This window comes from Schistocerca americana, chromosome 3 (genome assembly GCF_021461395.2).
Source record: "Schistocerca americana isolate TAMUIC-IGC-003095 chromosome 3, iqSchAmer2.1, whole genome shotgun sequence".
Taxonomy (NCBI): Eukaryota; Metazoa; Arthropoda; class Insecta; order Orthoptera; family Acrididae; genus Schistocerca; species Schistocerca americana.
The window spans coordinates 584,034,621-584,057,510 of record NC_060121.1 but is presented as its reverse complement, the minus strand read 5'-3'; the positions used below and the strand labels follow the sequence as shown (position 1 = coordinate 584,057,510).

General features: G+C 44.6%; 1 protein-coding gene across 1 annotated transcript in view; it reads right to left on the bottom strand.

The window, feature by feature from the left end:
- The window catches only part of LOC124606241, a 473,911-nt gene that overhangs the window by 142,421 nt on the left and 308,600 nt on the right, over nucleotides 1-22,890 (bottom strand). The window contains exon 2 of the mRNA XM_047138215.1: nucleotides 8,620-8,761. Coding sequence (XP_046994171.1) covers nucleotides 8,620-8,761 — 142 coding nt within the window. The remainder of the gene's footprint in view (nucleotides 1-8,619; nucleotides 8,762-22,890) is intronic.

The following is a 22,890-nucleotide window of genomic DNA, read 5'->3' as shown; positions in this document are numbered from 1 at the left end:
CTGTTAAGTCCCAAGGTGCTCAAAGCCATTTGAACCATTTGAATCATTGTCTTCTTCCCATTTCCGTTCACTTGCCCCCACTACATCTAGACTGAGCCTTAGCATTTCCCATTTCAGATTTTCTAGCTTCCCTAGCATGTTTAAAATTCTGATGATCCACACCTCGACTCATTGAACGTCATCTTTCGTTGGATATTCAGTCTTTTTCTTATGGGCACTTCCTCCTTGGCAGTCCCCTCCCGGAGATCCGAATGGGGGATTAGTCCGGACCCTTTTGCGAATGGTCAGGTCATCGTGACATTTTTTCTGTTACATGCCACGTGTCCTGTGGATAAACATTACTTGTCTTTAATGCAGTTGTTTCCATTATCTTCTGCATCCGCAGGCCGTTGATCACTGCTGATTCTTCCGGCTTTTAGGGGCAGTTTCCCAACCCAAGGGCAACAGAGTCCCTCTGTCCTCTTCTCCGTCCTCTTGGGCAGAACAAGAGTGACTTCTTATGCCGGAAGTCATTGGACGCCACTGCTGGTGATTTTGATTTAAAATTTAAGGTTATAACCTAGTACAAAGAACGGTTTGATTACTAGTTAAAGACGCTATTCCTAGATGACCAAACAAGAAAACTTTATAAAGTAAATGAATTAAAAGAACCGAAATACGTAAACAAAACGTCATCGTCCATAATACATAAAGGAAAAACGGCTACAATCGGATACCGAGAAAGGTTGCTTTCCGACAAGCCACGACCACGATTTTCGGCTGAAAACAAGAAATTTTGAAAGCACTTTCATTAACTGTAGCAAAAAGTGACTGGAACGCGAACAGTGTGAAATACCATTTAACTGGATAAAGAGTTCGTGCAGCGCTGTTTAGTTGCTTCAGCTCCAGAATGTGGTTTGACAATTTTTTCCGTATGACTTAATATCTGCAACTTAAAAGAAGTCACAGACAAAGCAATAAAAATTAATTTGCAGGAGGTTGGAAAGAAGAGGAGCAACGTAAATGGTGTTAATGGTTGGTACAAAGGAGAGAGAGTGGCCGGGGAATGATGCGATGCATCTTTCCACGTGTAAAGGCCGCTTAATTACAGTGGTTAGATTCAACAGATTATGGCATGTGGCGGGCAATTCGTATTTTACTTATTCCTTTTTTATTTATTACATGGTGTTTTTCTCGGTGCTGCTGCTATAGTTGTTTAAGATTGCTGTATCGGAACTGTTAGGCCAGCCTGTTCCGATATTTCTTTATTTAATTATTATAAAATTATTGGTTTCTTTGGAGGCTTTCAAGCTGACGTAGGTACGCTTAAATTGTTGAATAGGGCCATGGTAGAAATTTAGTTGACAACACTGCCACTAGCAAGTTGTGCTGTTTAAAAGCCGTACCGAATTTTATCAATTCCAGCGCTAATTTCTCGTCTGTTTCACAACTTAGTAAATAATGTCCATTAAGACACTAGATATTATGAATGATTTGTATTTCCAACCCGTTATTACACTTGTTCATATATGCAAAAGTTTCACTTTCTTCTTTAATTCATCCTTTTTGAACCATATTAAAATTTAAGATTTTGCCGCCCCAGAAAACCAGTCGCCTTGGACGGTGGCACGGTTTTCCCCCCCCGGTCCAACCTTCCACCGCGCCCCTAGATATAGCCCTGGTGGGAGATCGTCTTTCTTGACGCAAATGATGCGAACGCTAGGTTTCACGACCACAAAGACACGAGAGTATTTCCATGGGCGTTATTCTGTGTCAGTCATTTGGTAAGTCACATCATTACAGGTCACGAAACATGAGCTCATCATATCACACGTGCGACAAAGAAAGCGTCTTCTCGCCTCCTCGGTAGAAATTCAAAGTTGTGGCTGCAGCAGGGAGGTCATTGCCACCGTTTTCTTCGACTCTGAAGCAGTTGTACGCTGATTCTTACTGCGCAGCAGTGACATTGCTGCACAACGCCATATACACTCCTGGAAATGGAAAAAAGAACACATTGACACCGGTGTGTCAGACCCACCATACTTGCTCCGGACACTGCGAGAGGGCTGTACAAGCAATGATCACACGCACGGCACAGCGGACACACCAGGAACCGCGGTGTTGGCCGTCGAATGGCGCTAGCTGCGCAGCATTTGTGCACCGCCGCCGTCAGTGTCAGCCAGTTTGCCGTGGCATACGGAGCTCCATCGCAGTCTTTAACACTGGTAGCATGCCGTGACAGCGTGGACGTGAACCGTATGTGCAGTTGACGGACTTTGAGCGAGGGCGTATAGTGGGCATGCGGGAGGCCGGGTGGACGTACCGCCGAATTGCTCAACACGTGGGGCGTGAGGTCTCCACAGTACATCGATGTTGTCGCCAGTGGTCGGCGGAAGGTGCACGTGCCCGTCGACCTGGGACCGGACCGCAGCGACGCACGGATGCACGCCAAGACCGTAGGATCCTACGCAGTGCCGTAGGGGACCGCACCGCAACTTCCCAGCAAATTAGGGACACTGTTGCTCCTGGGGTATCGGCGAGGACCATTCGCAACCGTCTCCATGAAGCTGGGCTACGGTCCCGCACACCGTTAGGCCGTCTTCCGCTCACGCCCCAACATCGTGCAGCCCGCCTCCAGTGGTGTCGCGACAGGCGTGAATGGAGGGACGAATGGAGACGTGTCGTCTTCAGCGATGAGAGTCGCTTCTGCCTTGGTCCCAATGATGGTCGTATGCGTGTTTGACGCCGTGCAGGTGAGCGCCACAATCAGGACTGCATACGACCGAGGCACACAGGGCCAACACCCGGCATCATGGTGTGGGGAGCGATCTCCCACACTGGCCGTACACCACTGGTGATCGTCGAGGGGACACTGAATAGTGCACGGTACATCCAAACCGTCATCGAACCCATCGTTCTACCATTCCTAGACCGGCAAGGGAACTTGCTGTTCCAACAGGACAATGCACGTCCGCATGTATCCCGTGCCACCCAACGTGCTCTAGAAGGTGTAAGTCAACTACCCTGGCCAGCAAGATCTCCGGATCTGTCCCCCATTGAGCATGTTTGGGACTGGATAAAGCGTCGTCTCACGCGGTCTGCACGTCCAGCACGAACGCTGGTCCAACTGAGGCGCCAGGTGGAAATGGCATGGCAAGCCGTTCCACGGGACTACATCCAGCATCTCTACGATCGTCTCCATGGGAGAATAGCAGCCTGCATTGCTGCGAAAGGTGGATATACACTGTACTAGTGCCGACATTGTGCATGCTCTGTTGCCTGTGTCTATGTGCCTGTGGTTCTGTCAGTGTGATCATGTGATGTATCTGACCCCAGGAATGTGTCAATAAAGTTTCCCCTTCCTGGGAGAATGAATTCACGGTGTTCTTATTTCAATTTCCAGGAGTGTAGAACAAGAAGCATGGAAAGTTAAACAAATGCGTTTTTCTCCCGCACGACAATGCAACACCCCACTCGGCGCGTCAAAACGTGCTTTGCTTCAACGTTTTCGATGGGAAGTATGAAAGCATCTGCTGTGCAGTTCAACGGCCGTTGTAGCCGAGCGGTTCTAGGCGCTTCAGTCTGGAGCCGTGCGACCGCTACGGTCGCAGGTTCGAATCCTGCCCCGGGCATGGATATGTGTGATGTCCTTAGGTTAGATAGGTTTAAGTAGTTCTAAGTTCTGGGGGACTGATGACCTCAGACGTTAAGTCCCATAGTGCTCAGAGCCATTTGAACCATTTTTTCTTGAGTAACATCTTAGTGCTGAATTGTTAATGTTTGAGACAGTAACTATTATTGCTATGAGGGAAATATCATGTAACTTCCCATGATTGCTGATTTGTGGAAATAGTAAATACTGCTACCCACTACTCTGTTCGTCCGGCAGTCGTGTGTATTCATTGCACGATTTAAAAGGAGTAATAATGAAAGTCACTTTAGCAACTCAGTTTCATTTTTATTTAAACCTAATGTTTCAAATTATTGTGCCTAATCAGGCTGGCGACCGTTTGCAGTTTCATTCAAATGAACTTCACTACTTTCATACTTGGCGCGAACTTGCAGCCCGAGTGTTATAAACTTATTCAGTAGGACTGGCATCTGTTTCCAGCTTCTAAAAACTAAGGCCATGTGATTCACTGTTAATTTATTGCACTCCACCCTCTACAAGAATTTGCAATGTTTGTAGGAAGTTAGAACCACAATACTGGAAGAGTATCTATGGTACACATGAGCATCGTATCAAAATATCTGGCCTTGCCGTAATTCTGTTCGAAGAGTGAAGCTTCTCTACTTTCCAATGGTATATTTTTTTCCAAAAGGTGTTAATTTGCAACTATGTAAGTAACACCCCTTATAAGATGAAAATGTATTCCAGTTGCTAAACATAGGGATCTGCTGTAATGTTTTTTCATTACATTTTTGGATGGCGAATGAAGCTGAATTTAGTTTTGATGTTTAATTGTTGTCTAAAGTACTCTTCCAAAGAGCATGATGTAGCCAAGTGGGAAAAGATTAAAAAAAACACTGAAGCAGGAATATTTGATCTAAACGCTTACACCGTCGATGGTGCAACTTGAGAGGACAGAGAACCAAAAACGAAAAAGAGGGGAAAAATCCATAAATATACTAAAGCGCCAAAGGAACTGGTATAGGTATAGGTATTCAAATACAAAGGTATGTAAACAGGCAGAATAAAGCGCTGCGGTCGGAAACGTCTACATAGGACAACAATTGTCTCATGCAGTTGTTAGGTCGGTTACTGCTGCTACAATGGCGGGTTATCAAGATTTCAGTGAATTTGTGCGTGGTGTTATAATCGACGCAATAACGATGAAGTGGGGACTTGACCGTACGACCATTTCACGAGTGTACCGTGAATACCATGAATCTGCTAAAACATCAAATCTCCGACATCGCTGCGGCCGGAAAAAGATCCTGGAAGAACGAGACCAACGACGATTGAAGAGAATCGTTCAACGTGACAAAAGTGCAACCCTTTCGCAAATTGCTGCAGATTTCAATATTGGGCCATCAACAAGCGTCAACGTGTGAATCAATCAACATCATCGATATGGGATTTCGGAGCAGAAGGCCCACTCGTGCACCCTTGATGACTGCATGACGCAAAGCATCGCCTGGACGCATCAACACCGAAGTTGGACTGTTGATACTAGAAACATGTCGCCTCGTCGGATGAGTCTCGTTTCAAATTGTATCGAGCGGATGGACATGTACGGGTATGGAGACAACCTTATGAATCCATGGACCCTGCATGTAAGCAGGGGACTGATCAAGGTGGTGGAGGCTCTGTAATGGTGGGGCTTGTGCAGTTGGAATGATATAGGACTCCTGAAACGTCTAGATACGGCTCTGACAAGTGACATGTACGTAAGCATCCTGTCTGATCATCTGCGTCCATTCATGTCTCTTGTGCATTCCGACGGACTTGGGCAATTCCAGCAGGATAATGCGACACTCTGCACGTCCAGAATTGCTACAGAGTGACTCTTCTGAGTCTAAACAGTTCGGCTGGTCACCAAACTCCCCAGACATAACATTATTGCAAAATGCTGTTCTCCACCCTCTCGTGCTCTTACGGAATTATGGAGAGCTCTACAGGATTCATAGTGTCAATTCCCATCTGCACTACTTCAGACATTGTCGAGTCCATGACACGTCATGTTGCGGCACTCCTGCGTGCTCGCAGGTGTACCAGAGTCTTTGTCTCTTCAGTGTATTATGAAAATTTGTGTATTTTGTGTGTGTATTTATATTTCACATTTCCTTCTGAACCACTGGACCGGTTTCAACTGAACCTGATACACACATCACTTACTGTCTGGAAAGAATCTCTGTGGGGATAAAGAACCGCGTACCTATAAAAGAGGTGGGGATGGAAATGAAGTGTAGCTCATGACACGCATTTTCCCAGACTTCAGTCATCCAGTACTTGAGAACGAGAGCACTTGGTGACTTACAGCAAACCTTTACCACACTCTTTCTTGCTGACGTCGCCCACAAAATGATGAAAGGAAAAAAGTTTATCGCTTGCTATATTTTCGCTGTTCAAGCAGCAAAATTACAGCATATCACGTATGAAGTTTTAAGTTATCACTTATTTACTACTGTGTTCACGATACACTTCGCTTACAGTATCGAAATATACCACTGAACGTACCTGCAAAATTAATTTCATTCTACGACACATTCCTCAGGAGATATGACATTCTAAATATCGAGCCGCACGGTGAAACACGCTACAGACATAGTTGAAATATGTTTACAAACAAATATGACACATGTTAAATATATGTGACATGTGCGCACTCTGCCAAACCCGCAAGTAAAAAGCTCGTCCTAAACCCCAGCACCGATTTCAACCAAACTTGCTACACATAATAACTGCTATCTGGAAAGAAATACTGTGCACATAAGAACCACTGCTCACTGTTGGGGTGGTGGTGATATCTTGTTGAAGGAAGGTGGGAAGGAGTAGGGGGAAAGAGGAGAAGGGTACAGGTGTGCAGGTGTGAGGAGGAAGGAAAGGATGGAAGGAAGATTGGGTCTAACGTCCCGTCGACATTGAGATCATTAGAGACAGAGCACAAGTTCGCATTGAGTGAAGCTTGGGGAAGAAAATCAGCTGTGCCCTTTCAAGGGAACCATACAGGCTTTTGCCTGGAGCGATTTAGGGAAATTACGGAAAACCTAAATCTGGATGGCCAGACGCGGGTTTGAGCCGTCGTCCACGTGTTAACTATTGCGCCACCTCGCTGAGTAGGAGATGAAGAGGAGGTAGACAGAGAATGGGGGAGGAGGAAACGGATAAAAAAATGATTCAAATGGCTCTGAGCACTATGGGACTTAACATCTGTGGTCATCAGTTCCCTAGAACTTAGAACTACTTAAACCTAACTAACCTAAGGACATCACACACATCCATGCCCGAGGCAGGATTCGAACCTGCGACCGTAGCGGTCACGCGATTCCAGACTGAAGCGCCTTTAACCGCACGGCCACACCGACCGGCGGAAACGGATAGAGAAAAGGAAAAAGATGAGATGGAGTGAGAGAGAAGGAGATAGAGAGAGGGGGAGCAGCGGTTGGACAGTGAGAAGGGGAAGGAGTAGGAGGAGGCGGAGATGGACTAACAGAAGAATGAAATAAATATACTTCCAGGCATAGTCGGGTACTCAGCTAAAGGGTGGTTCTAAAAGAGCGCAAGCTTTGAAACGGCCGATGAATTTTTATTTGGCAGTTGGTGACAGTTTTGATTCGTTTCTATTTCCAGGAACATTCCGATTGTTGACTCAGTTTGAATTTCTGGCATTCGGCGTCTAACAATAGAGCAGTTCATTTGTGCGCAACGTATGCTAATCGTGAAAACGTTCGTCAGAACGGAGCAAGTTATGCTGCAGCCTCAGGTGACTTCGATCGATTTTGGGGCGTAATGAGGCACCGAAAGATCAACAGTTCGCAAATTTATTACAAGTTCTTTGAGACGGATTCAACTATAAATCTTAAAAATCCTTGGAGACGTCGTTCAGGCCGAAGTGAGCAGAATGTCGTGGTGATTCTTGACAGTGCGGCTGTTAGCCCAATGTAATCAATTCGTCACCACTCCTAACAATTGGGCTGAAGCACTTCTTCTGTACAGAGACTTCTCTGGCATTATCTCCATTACCACCCATATAAAATACATTTGAAAGTGATGGATCACCAGAAGAGACGACAGTTTGTTGACTGGGTTCTGAGAGGACGACAGCAGGAAGGCAGGAGGACTACAGCTTCGCAAACAAAATCATCTTCAGTGATGAAGCACATTTCCACACAAATGGTTTTGTGAATAACAAATGGTTTTGTGAATAAACAGAACTACCGTATGCTGGAGGTCAGAAAATCTTTGAATAATCCAAGAAAGGGAAACGAGTGACAATTTAGTGCGGCATATTTGAAGATATAGGGCAAGCTGTGACAAACAATGGAGACCGATAATGTACGATGAGAAGGGAATTTTTGTGACCTCATTTGAATGGAATGGACATTGAAGAGCTGTGGTTTCAGCAGGAAGATGCAACCTGTCATACTTCCCACGAAACAATTCAGTTGTTCCACGAGCCAATTCCCGGATCGCCTCATTTCGCACAATGCTGATCGTCAATGGCCACGAAGGTCTGTGAATTACCTCCTTGTGACTGTTTTCTTGGGGGTCATCTTAAGTCAGTGGTGTATGTCATTAAACTCGGAAACATCTCTTTCATAAGGGAGGAAATTCGACAAGTTGTCAGCAATTTGGATGTGGAAACTTGTGGCGTAGTCATAGTGAATTTCATGGACAGAGTTCTTGCATGCCAGTGCAGTAGAGGGGGATATATACCTCCCATTTTCCATACGTGAAATGGGAGGGTTAGATGAACATGTTTATGTATTTTATCTGTTCTGGCATAACATTTAAGGTGACATGATGCATTCAACCAGACAGCCAGCTCTCTGTGCTATAAGAAACACACACCCACACACCACGACAGACACTTTACATGCGTATTAAAAATTGCCAGTAGTTCACTGGTCTACTTGGATCTGGCACCTTCTGTCATCAACATGAAGTGCAGCGGCCGCCAGAGGCGAGGTACTCACGTGATGCACCCCCAGCTGACGGGGTCTGAACCATCGCCCTTGTAGAGGAACTGCGTGTAGCACTTGTTGCTCGTCAGGCAGAAGTTGCGCCCGTTCTGCCGGCAGTGAGGAGTCGTGCAGAGGCACCTTAACTGGTCCGAGCCTGCAAGCACACATTACACGCCAGTCTGAAATATACTCATCGTTTTTACTGTTTTGTATATTACACCAACTTTACATGGCGCATACATATCGAATTTCCTGCACTTCCCATAAACGTGACATCAACAACCACCCAGTCATTTCATTCATGCTTCCTACCCTAGTATACTCTCCTGTGTCTACATGCCCCCCCCCCCCCTCCCCCCTGCCTTCCATCTGCCCTCACGCTACCAAACTTATAGCTGGAAGTGCCGCCCGTCACAACATTCAACCACATTCCACAATTTCATTCGAGGAACCATTCAACTTTTGGCGATATCACCATCCATTACCGCGATGCAGAGGTTCAAAGTAGCCATACTTACTCAAGTAAAAGATGAACTAAATATCCGGTCTGAGGCCTAAGGTAGTTTTAACTGATGTAGTGAACATATGGCGAGGATTCTAGGGTCAACACAAGTGTTCTGAGTTCACCAGACTATGTTTTTAGTCGCCATTTTTTTTACATGTAATACTTTATGACACACTGTCTCTGTACGATGGGCATTTCACGCCTACACAGACTGTAATGCCCGAAATTATTCGATAGTACCACCTGGTGGTGGAAGTGTCTCACAAAAATTAATTTTGTCATACAAAATTCTTTGTACCTGCAAATCAAAAACTGCATTTGTTGGTATGCTCTAGCTGTATCCTAAAAATTTTATGCATATGTATGTAAAATAGTGTACTGCACCGACCATAAGGAGTGTAACGGCTATAAATGCAGATGTTTTTATATGTGGTACCTTAATATGTACAAGGAGCAGTGCGTTCGCTGTTTCGTGTCTACGTTGAACTGTCTTCCCATACACAAGGCACATAATTTACTACCTGATGTTTTCTGCGTGGTCGCAACTCAACGAATAAGTGTATTACGCCTGTCAGTATAGACTAACTATTTGGCGTCCACGTATCCACACTTCAACACATAGCCATGTGTTGAAGTGTGCACAGGGAAAATAAACATTAATGTCTTGCTCTTGCCACACACGCCTGGAGGAATTAACCAACCTAAACGCATACTACTTCTAATGTCTATGATTATTAGTCTGCAGATGAAGTAAATACTGATGTAATGTTGTTCAGTACACCGCCCTCAGTCACCAATAGAAACATCTGCACCTCACCCATTGGACCCTGTATACGGGCACAATAGTGTGTTACAGCAGCGCTGCGAGTGGGCGAGTGCAAGATATCGCCACTGTAATTCAACAAGTCTGATGCAGTGTTGCCAGGCAGGAAAATCAGTGGTACTGCACAAACTTGTGGGAAAAGGCACATTCTCACACTAGCAGTGGTAGTTGTAGTGGTGTTTTAGGATATGTGATGGTAGTGAGTTACGGACAACAAGTACAGTTGTATCGACTATAAGTACTGAACATTTTGTAAAGCAATTAATATCAGTCTTGCAGCTCTAATAGGACGACACAGCTGTGCCAGATGAGGTCGCCACGTGGAGCTGCCGATAAAGTCAGTGGTTCGAGGCCACGGCAGGGCAATAGCTCTCCCAGACTCGGTGCACGGCGCAGCAGCACGTCCCACGTGTACTCCAGCAGCTTGGCTGACTCCTGCCCAGGGGCAACAGGCCACTCACCGTGCACATCCGATGTCTACCGCCGCCGCAGGGCGGGCGCATCATTGCGAAGCATCCCCTGCCGTGACGCAGCCGAGGCGCCTCCCGGGGCCGTAGCAGATGCATCGCTGAGTACACACCGCTGGCGCGCAAATCACGCAGCCGGCTATGTAACGTGACAGCTGGCGCACTGCATTGCGGGGCTTGCAAGCAGTCAGTCTAGCAGGAAGCCGTCCACTGATGGCACTGACCCGACGTACCATTACGCAGCGCAGCAATAAAGAACTTGTTACCCTCGCTGCTGCCTTTCTCTGGAGCCTCGTACGCTGCCTCCTCGCCTCCACCATTCGCTCGCACCATACTGGTTCATAGCCGCCCCTCTCTACACGGGGGGGGGGGGGGGAGTTTAAAGTGAATTTGCATTGGGTGGAACACTATTTTGTGTTAATGTTATATTGTGTGGACTTATTTCTTGTTTGTATACACTGAGCTGACGGAAGTCATGGGGTACCTCCTAATATCGCGTGGAACTTCCTTTTTTCCGGCGCAATGCAGCAGCTCGACGTGGCATGGATTCAGCAAGTCGTCGGAAGTTCCCTGCAGAAGTACTGAGCCACGCTGCATCTATAGCTGTCCGTAATTGCGGATGTGCTGCCAGAGCAGGATTTTGTGTACGGACTGACCACTCGATTGTGCGTCATAAATGTTCGATGGGATTCATGTCGGCGATGTGGGTGGCCAAATCATTCGCTCGAACTGTCCAGAACGTTCATCAGAACAATAGCCAACAACTATGGCTCGGTGAAATAGCGCATTGTCACCCATAAAAATTCCATCGTTGTTTGGGAACATGAAGTCCACGAATGGCTGTAAATGGTCTCCATGTAAATACAGCCCATGCCATTATGAAGCCACCACCAACTTGCGCAGTGCCTTGTTGACAACTTGGTCCGTGGTTTCGTTGGGTCTGCTGCAGTGTCTAACCACACCATCGGCTTTTACCAAATGAAATCGGGACTCATCTGACCAAGCCACGGTTTTCCAGTCGTGCAGGATTCAACTGATAAGGTCACGAGGCCAGGAGAAGCGCTGCAGTTGATGTCGCGTTGTTAGCAAAGGCACTCGCGTCGGACGTCTGCTGCCATAGCCTATTAACGGCAAATTTCGCTTCACTTTCCTAACGGAAATATTCCTCGTAGGTCCCACATTGATTTCTGCAGTTATTTCACGCAGTGTTTCTTGTCTGTTAACACTGACAACTCTATGCAAACGCTGCCGTTCTCGGTCGTTAAGTGAAGTCCGTGGTGAAAGGCAATGCCTGAAATTTTCTATTCACGCCACACTCTTGACACTGTGGATCTCGGAATACTGAATTCTCTAACGGTTTCCGAAATGGACTGTCCCATGCCTTTAGCTCCAACTCCAGTCCCGCATTCAAAGTTGTTAATTTTCGTTGTGTGGCCATAATCACGTCGGAAACATTTTCACTTGAATCACCTGAGTACAAATGACAGTTCTTCCAATGCACTGCCTTTCCATACCTTGTGTAGGCAATACTACTGTCATCTGTGTGTGGGCATACAGCTGTCCCGTGACTTTTGTCACCTCAGAGTGTGTGAAAGGACGTGAATGTTCGAAGTATACAAACAGAATTCGTTGTATACAAGCAGCATACGATATTGTACACAGTGACAAAAGGAGACCACATGAGAAATACTCCTGTTGGAGCTGAAAAACGGCGAATGTGTTCTTCTTTAAAAAAACTGAGAGAAAAGTGGCGAATAACCTGCCTCAGCCCTCATTCTGTCTCCCTCAACAAAAGTTTTAGCGTGTGAAAATATTCACGCTTTATTCAGCCGAAAGTGAGTAGCAGAGAGACAGTGACGATGGAAGAAAGAGAGAGGAGTCCGCAATCGTCAGTGAGAGATATTGGGAGTACACGAGAAAGAGAGATGGATGGAAACAGCGGTGGGAGCAAATGAGAGTGGAAACATTAGAAATGAAGAAGAAATATGAGTGAAGACCATACAAAGGCACGCTTGGGGGTTCTAGACACCGCCCGCCCCACCTCACCCCCCCCCCCCCCCCCGACCCCCACGCCCACCCCCACCCTAGGCTGGTGAACTTGAAAAATATTGATGAATTCTTCTTGCGTTATCAGCAAAGTGGTGGCGTCGTCTTGTCGAAACGTTTCAATGAGTTTCGTACCCATCACCTTCGCCAGAAACGTTGCGAAAAGACGACGCCACCACTCGGCTGATAACCCGAGAAGAATTAATCAGTGGAATACGCCGAGAAAGACTGCAAACGAAAAATATTCTCTTCTATCTCGATCCCCCCACACCTACTTGTTGAAGTTTTCTAGTCTCGGGGGCAAAACCCTGAACAAAGATTCCCCAAGGACATGTGTGGGGAGGAGACAATGATGGCTGAAGAAAAAGACAGCAGCCTGAAAGAGAGAAAGAAAGAGACAGTAGCAATAATCCAGTTGCCAATGTTTCGCGGGAAGAACGACTATTTTATATTCGTGATATTTTCCTGAGATAGGCGTAGGAGGAAACAATATATTCGTTGACTCTTTCCAGCAACGTACGCTCTCTGAACGTTTAATAGTAAACCATTCTGTCATGCAGAACACCTCTGTTGGAGGCTCTGCAACCAGAGGTAGCTGAGGATCGCTGTGACGGTTTCACGCTTGCTAAATCAGCCTGCAATGATACGTTCTACACTTATTTTCATGTTCTCTACTTACTTCACCAAACCCATTTGAAACAGACTCCAGACAGACGAGTGGTATGGAAGTACTGGTCGACCGAGTGATTTGTAAGCTACCGCCTTTGTTAACAGACTACGTTTCCTGAGGATTCTTCCAATGAATCTCAGTCTGCATCTACATTACCCACGATTAGTTTTATGTGGTCGTTCCACTTCAGATCGCCCCTCATGCATTGTCCTATATTCTTTATGGAAGTAACTACCTCCTGTGATTGTTTTGCAATTGTGTAATCGTCGTGTAATCATACAGTAACAGGTCTTTCTGTCTGTCAGTACGCAGGGGTCTGCATTCGTGTAATCATACAGTAACGGGTTTTTCTATTTGTACGCACGCCGTATATTACATTTATTTATGTTGGAGGTCAACTGACACTCCCTGCACCAGGCGTCAATCCTCTGCAGGTTTTTCTGTATTTCTCTACTATCCTCCAACGTGGCGACTTCTCTGTTTACAACAGCGTCAACCCAAAGAGCCTTAAGGGAACTCTGACGATATCCGCTTGGTCATTTCCATGCACAATGAAAAGTAATGGTCGAATAATATATTGCGTTGGTGTACCCCCGAACTTACTTTTACATCTCCGTTGGGAATGACATGCTGTATTCTGTTTGCTAGAAATTCTTCAGTCCAGTCACACAACTGGTCTGATATTCCGTGGTCTCGTATTCTGTTTATTAGTCCGAAACTGCACCGAACGCCTTCCGTAAGTTAAAGAACACGGCATCTACCTGTGCACCTACTGCTTTCTGGGCTTGTGGCCGAACAGAACGAGCTAGGTTTCACACGATCGCCGTTTTTGAAACCTATCTTGATTCCTACGGAGGAGATTTCCGGTCTACAGAATGTTATAATATACGAGCAAAAAACATGTTCCAAAATTCTACAACATACAGACGCCAAACGCAAAGGCCTATAGTTCTGCGCATTTGTTCAAAGACCCTTCCTGATAATGGGAATGACTAGCGCTTTTTTAGAATCATTAAGAACGCTTAGCTCCTCCAGAGACCTACTGTGTATTACTGCTAGAAGAGGTACAACTTATTTCGCGTACTCTATGTATAATCGAACTAGTGCCCCATAAGTTTCAGAGGCCTTTCCTCTGTTGAGAGATTTCAGTTATTTTTCTATCCCTAGGTTACTTATTTCCATATCTGTTATTTGGTCGGTAGTGCGACGGCTTAAAGGAGAACTACAGCGCGATCTTCCTCTGTGAAACTCATTTGAGGATTTTTGTTTTCCATAGTCATCAGCCACTTTAGGCCGACAAGACGCCAGGGAAATAAATGCCCTTCAAAATGAAGCCCACTGGACTGGGTGAGTTTTATACAACGGAGTGAAGCGGGCACTGAAAGAGTTCGATGCTAACGACTTCCGCCTCACTAGCCATCAACCCCAGTGGCGTGCAGTAAACACTAAGAGCGGCTTCCGTAGAGGTTTGTGCCGTTCTCGCAATCCGACTGGTTAAGCCAAGATTCCCGTTCCCTGTGACACACAACGTTCCAACGGCGAGCCAGTTGTCGTCGAAGCATGTACAGAGTGTAGGGTTATGGAGGCGTGACAGTACTCACGTTGTTGAATCGACGTCTTGGCCCCTGACAGTTGCAGCGGCCTTGGCGTAGCAGCTTCACGGATCTACATCAAGCAATAACGTAATGAGATTTTGTAAACCTCCCTATGGCAACAGCTTCACGTTGTCAGAGCTCTGAAGAAGGCTACTGTTGCCTGGCAACAGCTCTGCGAGGGACCTTCTTATGCCGCCTCTCTTGGGTTCGCAGCTCAGAAAACCAGAGTTTTTCAAACCCAAACTCGGCGAGCACAGCTGAGCTCTCTGTGGTGACTTGCATTAGGTACAACCCAGAAGGTATGTGTGGCTTATCGAATTCCACAGACACAGCAAGCATTAGCCCTCTGCCCACAAGGCAGACTGGAAGGGCATTAACAAGGTCGGGTGGAATACCACCCAGGTAGTACGTACCACGGAGCAGGCGACTCCTCCAGTGCTGCAAGCGTGATAAGCTAGAATAACTGGGGATAAAACTTGAGCTACATCACGCATGTGAAATAAGGCAAGTAGGACAGGTGAGTGATTCTACACTCCACCCAGTGGGCAGATGGTTAACCTTTTCTCTGGTTGAGGAGCTGATATAAATTTTACCTCTGACAACCCAATTATTGTCTGTGTGAGATGTGTGGCAAGAAGCTTGAAATAACACGGTAAAGAAATATGTCCCCTCATTCAAACCTAGTGGGACAACAATAGTGACTTTGGTTTTATAATATCGCTAACAACGACAAAATATGCATAAATTTAGGCTGTGTGCGTTATTTTTATTGCACTGTATAATTTATTACTGTATGTTTCGAGAATGTGATAAGGGTAACTAAACTACATGATCATATTTATAATCTATATTTCAAGGCTCAAGTAACAAATGACGGGGATTCATATCGTTGGTTATCTTTCACTTCAATACAATAAATGAAGGACGACAAAAGCTGCACTTTATTGCTGATTGACACTGCGAGTATAATATTACAGAACGAGATAGATTTTTTCTTTTTCCTATATTTTCTTTTACATTTTACGTGCTTTTATTTTCGTGATACACTGAAAACATTGTCTCGGAATGGGTTTTGTAAATATAACTCTCCGTACAATTATGTTTCTGGTTACGTAATGTAGTTGCTATGAATGTGACTGCCATGTTCATTTATCCAGATGTACTATGCCTTCTTATTTGTTAACGCGTTATGTGAGTTCATTTTTTAAAGGACAGAGTGAGATGAAATACGAGGTTTGTCAAAAACATATCCGACGTTTGATTTTCCCGTAAAGGAAGACTTTTATGCGCATGCGTGAATTTTGTATCTGCCTTCCAGCGCGTCAATCGCTGCCTGTCGGTCGCTGAGTGAGGTTCTACACAACGTGTTCGTCGGATTACTGATTCTCGCAAGATGACTGGACGAGTTGAGCAAAGATACTGCATCAAATTTTGTCAAATGCTTGATGATTTTCAAAGCGAAACAATTCGTAGGATTCAGCCTGAAGAAGATGCGATGGGTGTAATAAAAATTAAGGAGTGGTTCAACCCATTCAAAAACGGCCGCACATTAGCGGCCAGTGACCAGCCTCTGGCATGCCCCAGACTGCTCGGATAGCAGCTGTTGTTGAGAGGGTGCAAAATCTGGTAATGGCAGATAGTCGTTTGACCGCGTGGGAGATTGTCCAAGAGGTTGGAGTGAATAAAGATTCTGCATACGCAATTTTGCCTGATAATTTGAACATGCACCGAGCGTTTGCGAAATTCGTGCCCAAGTTGTTGTCGCTGAAACAAAAAGACATCCATTTTTAAGTTGCACAGGGCGTTCTGGACACCACCAACACTGATCCTGGGTTTCTGAACACCGTGATAACTGGAGACGAGTCGTGAGTGTACGGGTACGACCCAGAAACAAAAACACAGTAGTCGCAGTGGAAGCATCCCGAGTCTCCAAGGCCGAAGAAAGTGAGGCAGGTGCGAAGCAAAATCAAGGTGATGCTGTCTTCTTTGATGTCCGTGAAATTTCGCATCACGCATACGCACTGGAAGGACAAACAGTGGCAAAGGAGTACTATCAAGCCGTTCCAAGGCGACTCCATGACGCAATTCGGCGCAAAAGACCAGTCATGTGGACAGCGAAAAACTGGCAACTGCATCACGACAACGCCCCCGCACATTCATCCCACTTGTTCCAAAATTTCTAGGCCAAACATGGAATTACAGCTGTTCGCCAACCTCCCTACTCTCCAGAAATGGTTCCTTGCGACTTCTGGTTGTTTCCAAAATTGAAGACGCCAATGAAAGGACCCCGTTTTGAAAGTAGAGAAGAGGTAATGCGGAACACGACGATGGAGCTGAACACTATTCCAAAAGAAGACTTCCAGAGGTGTTTCCAGCAGTGAAAGGATCGGTGGGCTAAGTGTGTGCAAGCACAAGGGGCCTACTTTGAAGGGGAGTATGGCCCCAACCCCGTCAGGTATTCGAAATATTCTCTCTGGCCTCGTAAAAGTTTTGTATAAAACTATAAATCGATGTAATTAGAATCTTTGGAAGTATTATCTGAGCGAGATGTAAGAGTCATGTGGAATTATATCAGTAGGTCGACAGAGGCAGGCAACAACAAAGAGTCTGGAACGAAGAGAACACAGAGATTGTCGTGCTGCGGGTTTGCATTGTTTGTCGCCAGTGAAAAATTTTTGTTTGAACGGCGCAACGTTTATGATTTCGACATTTACCGTGATTAAAGAATAGTAATTGCACGTGCCGCATTGCTCATTAGCCAGAACAGCACTTTCTCTCATTAAGTTTAAAACTATGATGAGCACGACATAAATGTAGCGTTTTCGATTGTAGACAGCACAGATTGTTTAGTCCATACCACGGAGTGTGAAATCAAAGAGTTAACATGGTAATGCATTTTCTTGTTGTATACAGAAACAAAGACTGTCTCATGGGCCCCTACCACCACGGCACAGCGCGTCCTCAGATTGCGGATAGGGGATACGGGCTTCAGATATGAAGGGTAGCTGCGAATACAAAAAAATAAGCAGTCGCGGACAGCCGGTGGGGAGCAGGCGATGGCGTGATGAACCATCCCTGTTTCTTCTTCTCTTACTATCAAATCTATCCATCAACAAACAGCAACATTAAAGGTCATGAGTCCCTTTGAAGTAAAATATTCCGGAGGTAAACTAGGTTCCCATTCGGATCTCCGGGCGGAACCTACTTCGAAGAGATTCAGGTCGAAAGGAACTTTCAGGTTGGGAACATGGAACGTTAAAAGTTTGAACAGGCCAGGAACATTCCAGACATTATTAGACGAATCAGATAGATACGATGTAGACATTACAGCTATTCAAGAAACTCGGTGGCAGGGGGAGGGGAGCATAAAGAGGGGTAACTATGCATTTTTCTATGAAGGTGCGGATGCTCACAGTTTCGGAACAGGTTTCGCAGTACAGAGAAAAGTGCCTCATGCAATCAGAGATATAAGGTTCATTAGTGACCGACTATCAGTTATAGTGTTGTCCAGCAGGTGGAATAGACTAATAGTAATTAATGTACACGCACTGAAGAGATTGTTAAAGACTGCTTTTATGAAGAACTAGATCAACTGTGGGATGAGTTCTCCTCGTATGATACAAAATTAATCATAGGTGATTTTAATGCGAAGATTGGGAAGGAGGAAGCATTCCGGCCTACAATTGGGAAAGAAAGTTTGCATAACATTTCGAATGATAATGGCACAAAGGTGGTTAATTTTGCTGTTTCAAAAGACATGATTGTTGAGAGCACGTATTTCAAAAGGAAGAACATTCATAAAGCAACTTGGGTCTCTCCGGATGGACACACCCGAAACCAAATTGATCATGTTCTTGTTGATCGAAGATGGCACACTAGTATAGAAAATGTTAGGACTTTCAGGGGAGCAGACTGCGATTCTGATCATTTTCTTGTAGTTGCCAAAATGCACCAACGGCTATCTACAGCAACATCAAGGTGTCACAATGCAGAACTTGTTAGGTTCGACAATGACAAGCTAAATGATGAAAACTTTAGAAGAAGGTACATGATAGAAATTTCAAATAGGTTTGATGCTCTCAGGACACACGAAGATCAAGACGAGGATGTAAATAAACAGTGGATCACTGTGAGGTATAATATCAAAGAGGCAGCGAAGGTCACAATAGGTACAATTAAGAAGAACAGGAGGAAACCGTGGTTTGATGAGGAAAGCAAGAAATTGGTAGAGGAAAGGAGAAAAGCGCGATTAGATTGGGATAGAATTGGAGACAGAAAACGAGAGGAGTTCTTGAACTTGAGAAGGGAAGTTGGTCGTTGGCTACGGGCAAAGAAGAGGGATTATTTGACCAATCAAATTACAATAATCGAAACAAACAGTAAAACAAAAAACATAAGGGAACTTTACCTAGACATAAATGGGTATAGGGAGGGCTTCAAGACTAGGACAAATGCACTTCGAGGGGATGCTGGGGGAATACTGACAGACCCCAGTGCTATATTAAGTAAATGGAGGGCGCATTTTGAGCATCTATTAAATGTACACCAGGAAGCAGGAAATGAGCAGGCGTACGAAATACATACAGCAGAACCCCAGATACCTGAGCCAACGTTAAAGGAAGTAAGAGATGCAATCAACAAATTTAAATACCACAAAGCACCAGGGTCAGATTGCATAACTGCAGAATTAGTTAAAAATGGGGGACAGAAATTGGTGGAAGTAGTTCACAAAGTGATAACTAATGTATGGAACTTAGAGATGATACCTGAAGAGTGGCAGGAGTCGATTCTGATCCCAATTTTTAAGAAAGGTGACAAAATGGATTGTAGTAATTATAGAGGCATATCGCTATTACCAGTATGTTCTAAAATTTTCTCGGATATTCTGCTAAGCAGGCTTACACCATATGCAGATGAAATTGTGGGGGATTACCAAGCCGGCTTTCGGAGGAACAGATCAACTTTAGACCAAATATTCACCCTACGTCAAATTTTGGAAAAGAAATGGGAATACAATAAACCAGTTCATAATCTTTTCATAGATTTTACAAAAGCATATGATTCAGTATTGCAATCAAAATTGTACAGAATTCTTTTGAAACTTGGAATACCAAAGAAGTATGTTAGACTTATAGAAGTGAGTTTGAAAAACACAAAAGGTAGAGTACGCGTGGGGAAATTGGAGTCAGAAGAATTTGTAATAAAGAACGGTCTTAAGCAGGGAGATGCCCTGTCTCCGCTACTTTTTAATTTAGTCCTAGAATATAACGTACGAATGGCAGCAGATAATTCAGAGGGTGTGGAGTTAAATGGAAATATTAAGATATTAGGGTGTTCAGATGATCTAAACATCATTAGCGATGGGAAAGAATCTGTAACAGCAAATGCGAATGCGTTAATCAAGGCTAGTGAAGATGTAGGTCTAAGGATAAGTGAAGACAAAACTAAATACCTGGTTACTACTAGAATGCCAACAGCAGTAGATCAGAAAATGTTAAGAGTTGGAGACATGCAGTTTGAAAAAGTGAACACATTTAAGTATCTAGGCGTGGACATCACTTCGAGAAATAAGATTGAATCCGAACTGAGGTAGAGATTACGGGCGGGAAATGCGTGCTACTTCTCACTGAATAGATTACTTTCATCACGGATATTGTCTAGAAATTTAAAGATTAGAATATACAAAACTATTATTCTACCAGTTATGCTGTATAGGTGTGAGACTTGGTCTCTCACTGTGCAAAATGAAAAGCCGTTTAGAGTATTTGAAAACAAAATTTTGAGGAAAATTTTCGGAGCAAAAAGGGATGACATTAGCGGAGAGCGGCGAAAACTGCATAACGAAGACGTTCACGAACTCTATTCAAGCCCTGACATAATCAGTATTATTAAATCACATAGGCTGCGATGGGCGGGTCACGTAACTCGAATGGATGAGGGCAGGGCAGCATTCAGAGTACTGGTAGGGCACCTAGAGGGAAAACGTCCCGTGGGGATACCGAGGCGTAGATGGGAGGGCAATGTGAAGGCCGATTTGAGGAGCCTAGGTATTGAAGGAGAATAGAAGGAAACAGCCCAAGACAGGGACAGATGGCGAAAATACGTTGCTGCGGTAATGGACTCTCGAGTCCGGTATGACCAGTGAGTAAGTAGGTAAGTATACAGAAACAAAGAACTTCGAGTTCACAGGGTGCTGACCGCTGCGTAATTGAAGTGATTACGAAGACAATTCTTCATGGCGCAGTTTGTTCCAAGGCATAGAAGATATTCACTCAGAAATTGGAGGAGGACAGTAGAGGAAATAAGAAACTGTTATATAGGGTTATCAGAGGTAACAGGAAACCAATGAATACCATAAAAGAAATTTTATGGAATTAACAGTGTATGACCTGAAGCGATTAGCATTCCACTTGGCAGAGCACAACAAAACACCACATCGTCTCAACAAAGATTCTGAAGTGGCAGGCAAAGACTGGGTGGGTAAGATGTCAGAGCTGTAAACGCTGGGCTCATGAACTGTGCGCTAAATGTGATGACGACGATGACAACTTCATGAGCGAATTTTGTACATGACTTAATGATGTTTCTGAGTGGATAAATTGTGAATGAATTAGACTGAAATAGTAACCCATGATTAATCGTTTATTTCTCTGTTTATATCATTAAGTATTGTTGACCTTTATGTGCCAACAATGGATTGCGACACATTTCTTTTTCATATGTGTTATTGTTCTAATAACAACCAATGGTGAAATAAAAACTATAAGCCTATCCATTCTTATAAAACTAAACAAACTATTAGGGAATGGTGGCAGAGGTCTGGCCACTATACCCCATTAGGTAGGAAAAAGTGGCCACTATGTAAGCATTCAGACAAACGTTTATATATCCTATAAACATTTGGAGTGATACCTTACAGTATGTAGAGTCGAGATGTATATGCCACAAGCTTCAGTTAATATCCATGATTTCATGAAAATTCAACTTCACTTAGAGTGACCACTTTACCCCACCTTCCCCTATGAGTAATTATAGAAGCAGAGAGGAAAAATTATGACATGCTACATATGAGATGTAGTAAACAAGTCGCAAGAGACTGAACTGATGTTTTTCTGCCTTCACAAGCCTGACATCACGCGACATTACATTACATAATTCTGATCGTGCTAGTGATGTGATTACCTGATGTCAATAGCCGGCCGGGGTGGCCGAGCGGTTCTAGGCGCTACAGTTTGGAACCGCGCGACCGCTGCGGTCGCAGGTTCGAACCCTGTCTCAGGCATGGATGTGTGTGATGTCCTTAGGTTAGTTAGGTTTAAGTAGTTCTAAGTTCTAGGGGACTGATGACCTCAGAAGTTAAGTCCCATAGTGCTCAGAGCCATTTGAACCATTTTGAACCGGATGTCAACATTTTAAATTTTGTGTTGGATGGGCCGTAAGCTCCAGAATTCCGCTGTCTTGGCGGCGACTTTATCAGCTGCTGCATATAGATCTTCTGTGGTGCAAGTATCAGTCCGATTTCTGCAGGCTAGGAGCTGTTGTGAGTGTCGCAGGTCACCACACTCGCAGGACTCATCTTAAGTCACGAAGCCTCACTTTATGAGGTTGGCTTTCATAGCTTTTTGGTGGAGTTCCAGGTGCTGATGGAATTGCTAATGCTGGTGCACGAAGCCCCTTCTTGACTTGGTCTTAGGTTTTCGTTGTTCTTATCCAAACAGGTGTCTGGGGTCGATTTCCCGCTCCTTTTCCTCTATTTCTGCGACTCTTATGCAGATGTCAGGTAGCGATGCACCCATAATTTGATAAATTTTGGGGACAGTAGTTGGTTGTAGGCAGCCAGTCACAATGTAGTGCACGGTAGAATTTTTTATTGGTTTTACTATTTTGTATATGTCCTGGACACATAAAATAAATAAATACAATCTGTAGTTAACCGATATCATGTGTTCCGAAACGAGTAAATTACGATTGACTATGCTGTGCCAGTTAGCGTACGCCAACATATACAGTATATAAGGTGTGTTTCCCCACTCTGTAGCCAGTTCAAACTCAAATATAGCAAACAAAGTAATTTGATGCCTGAGATTAGACATTGTAACGATATTGAATTGAATTCGAAGTCACAAAAATTTAATTTTAAATAAAAATATTGTTCACAATCAAATTATCGGAAGTAC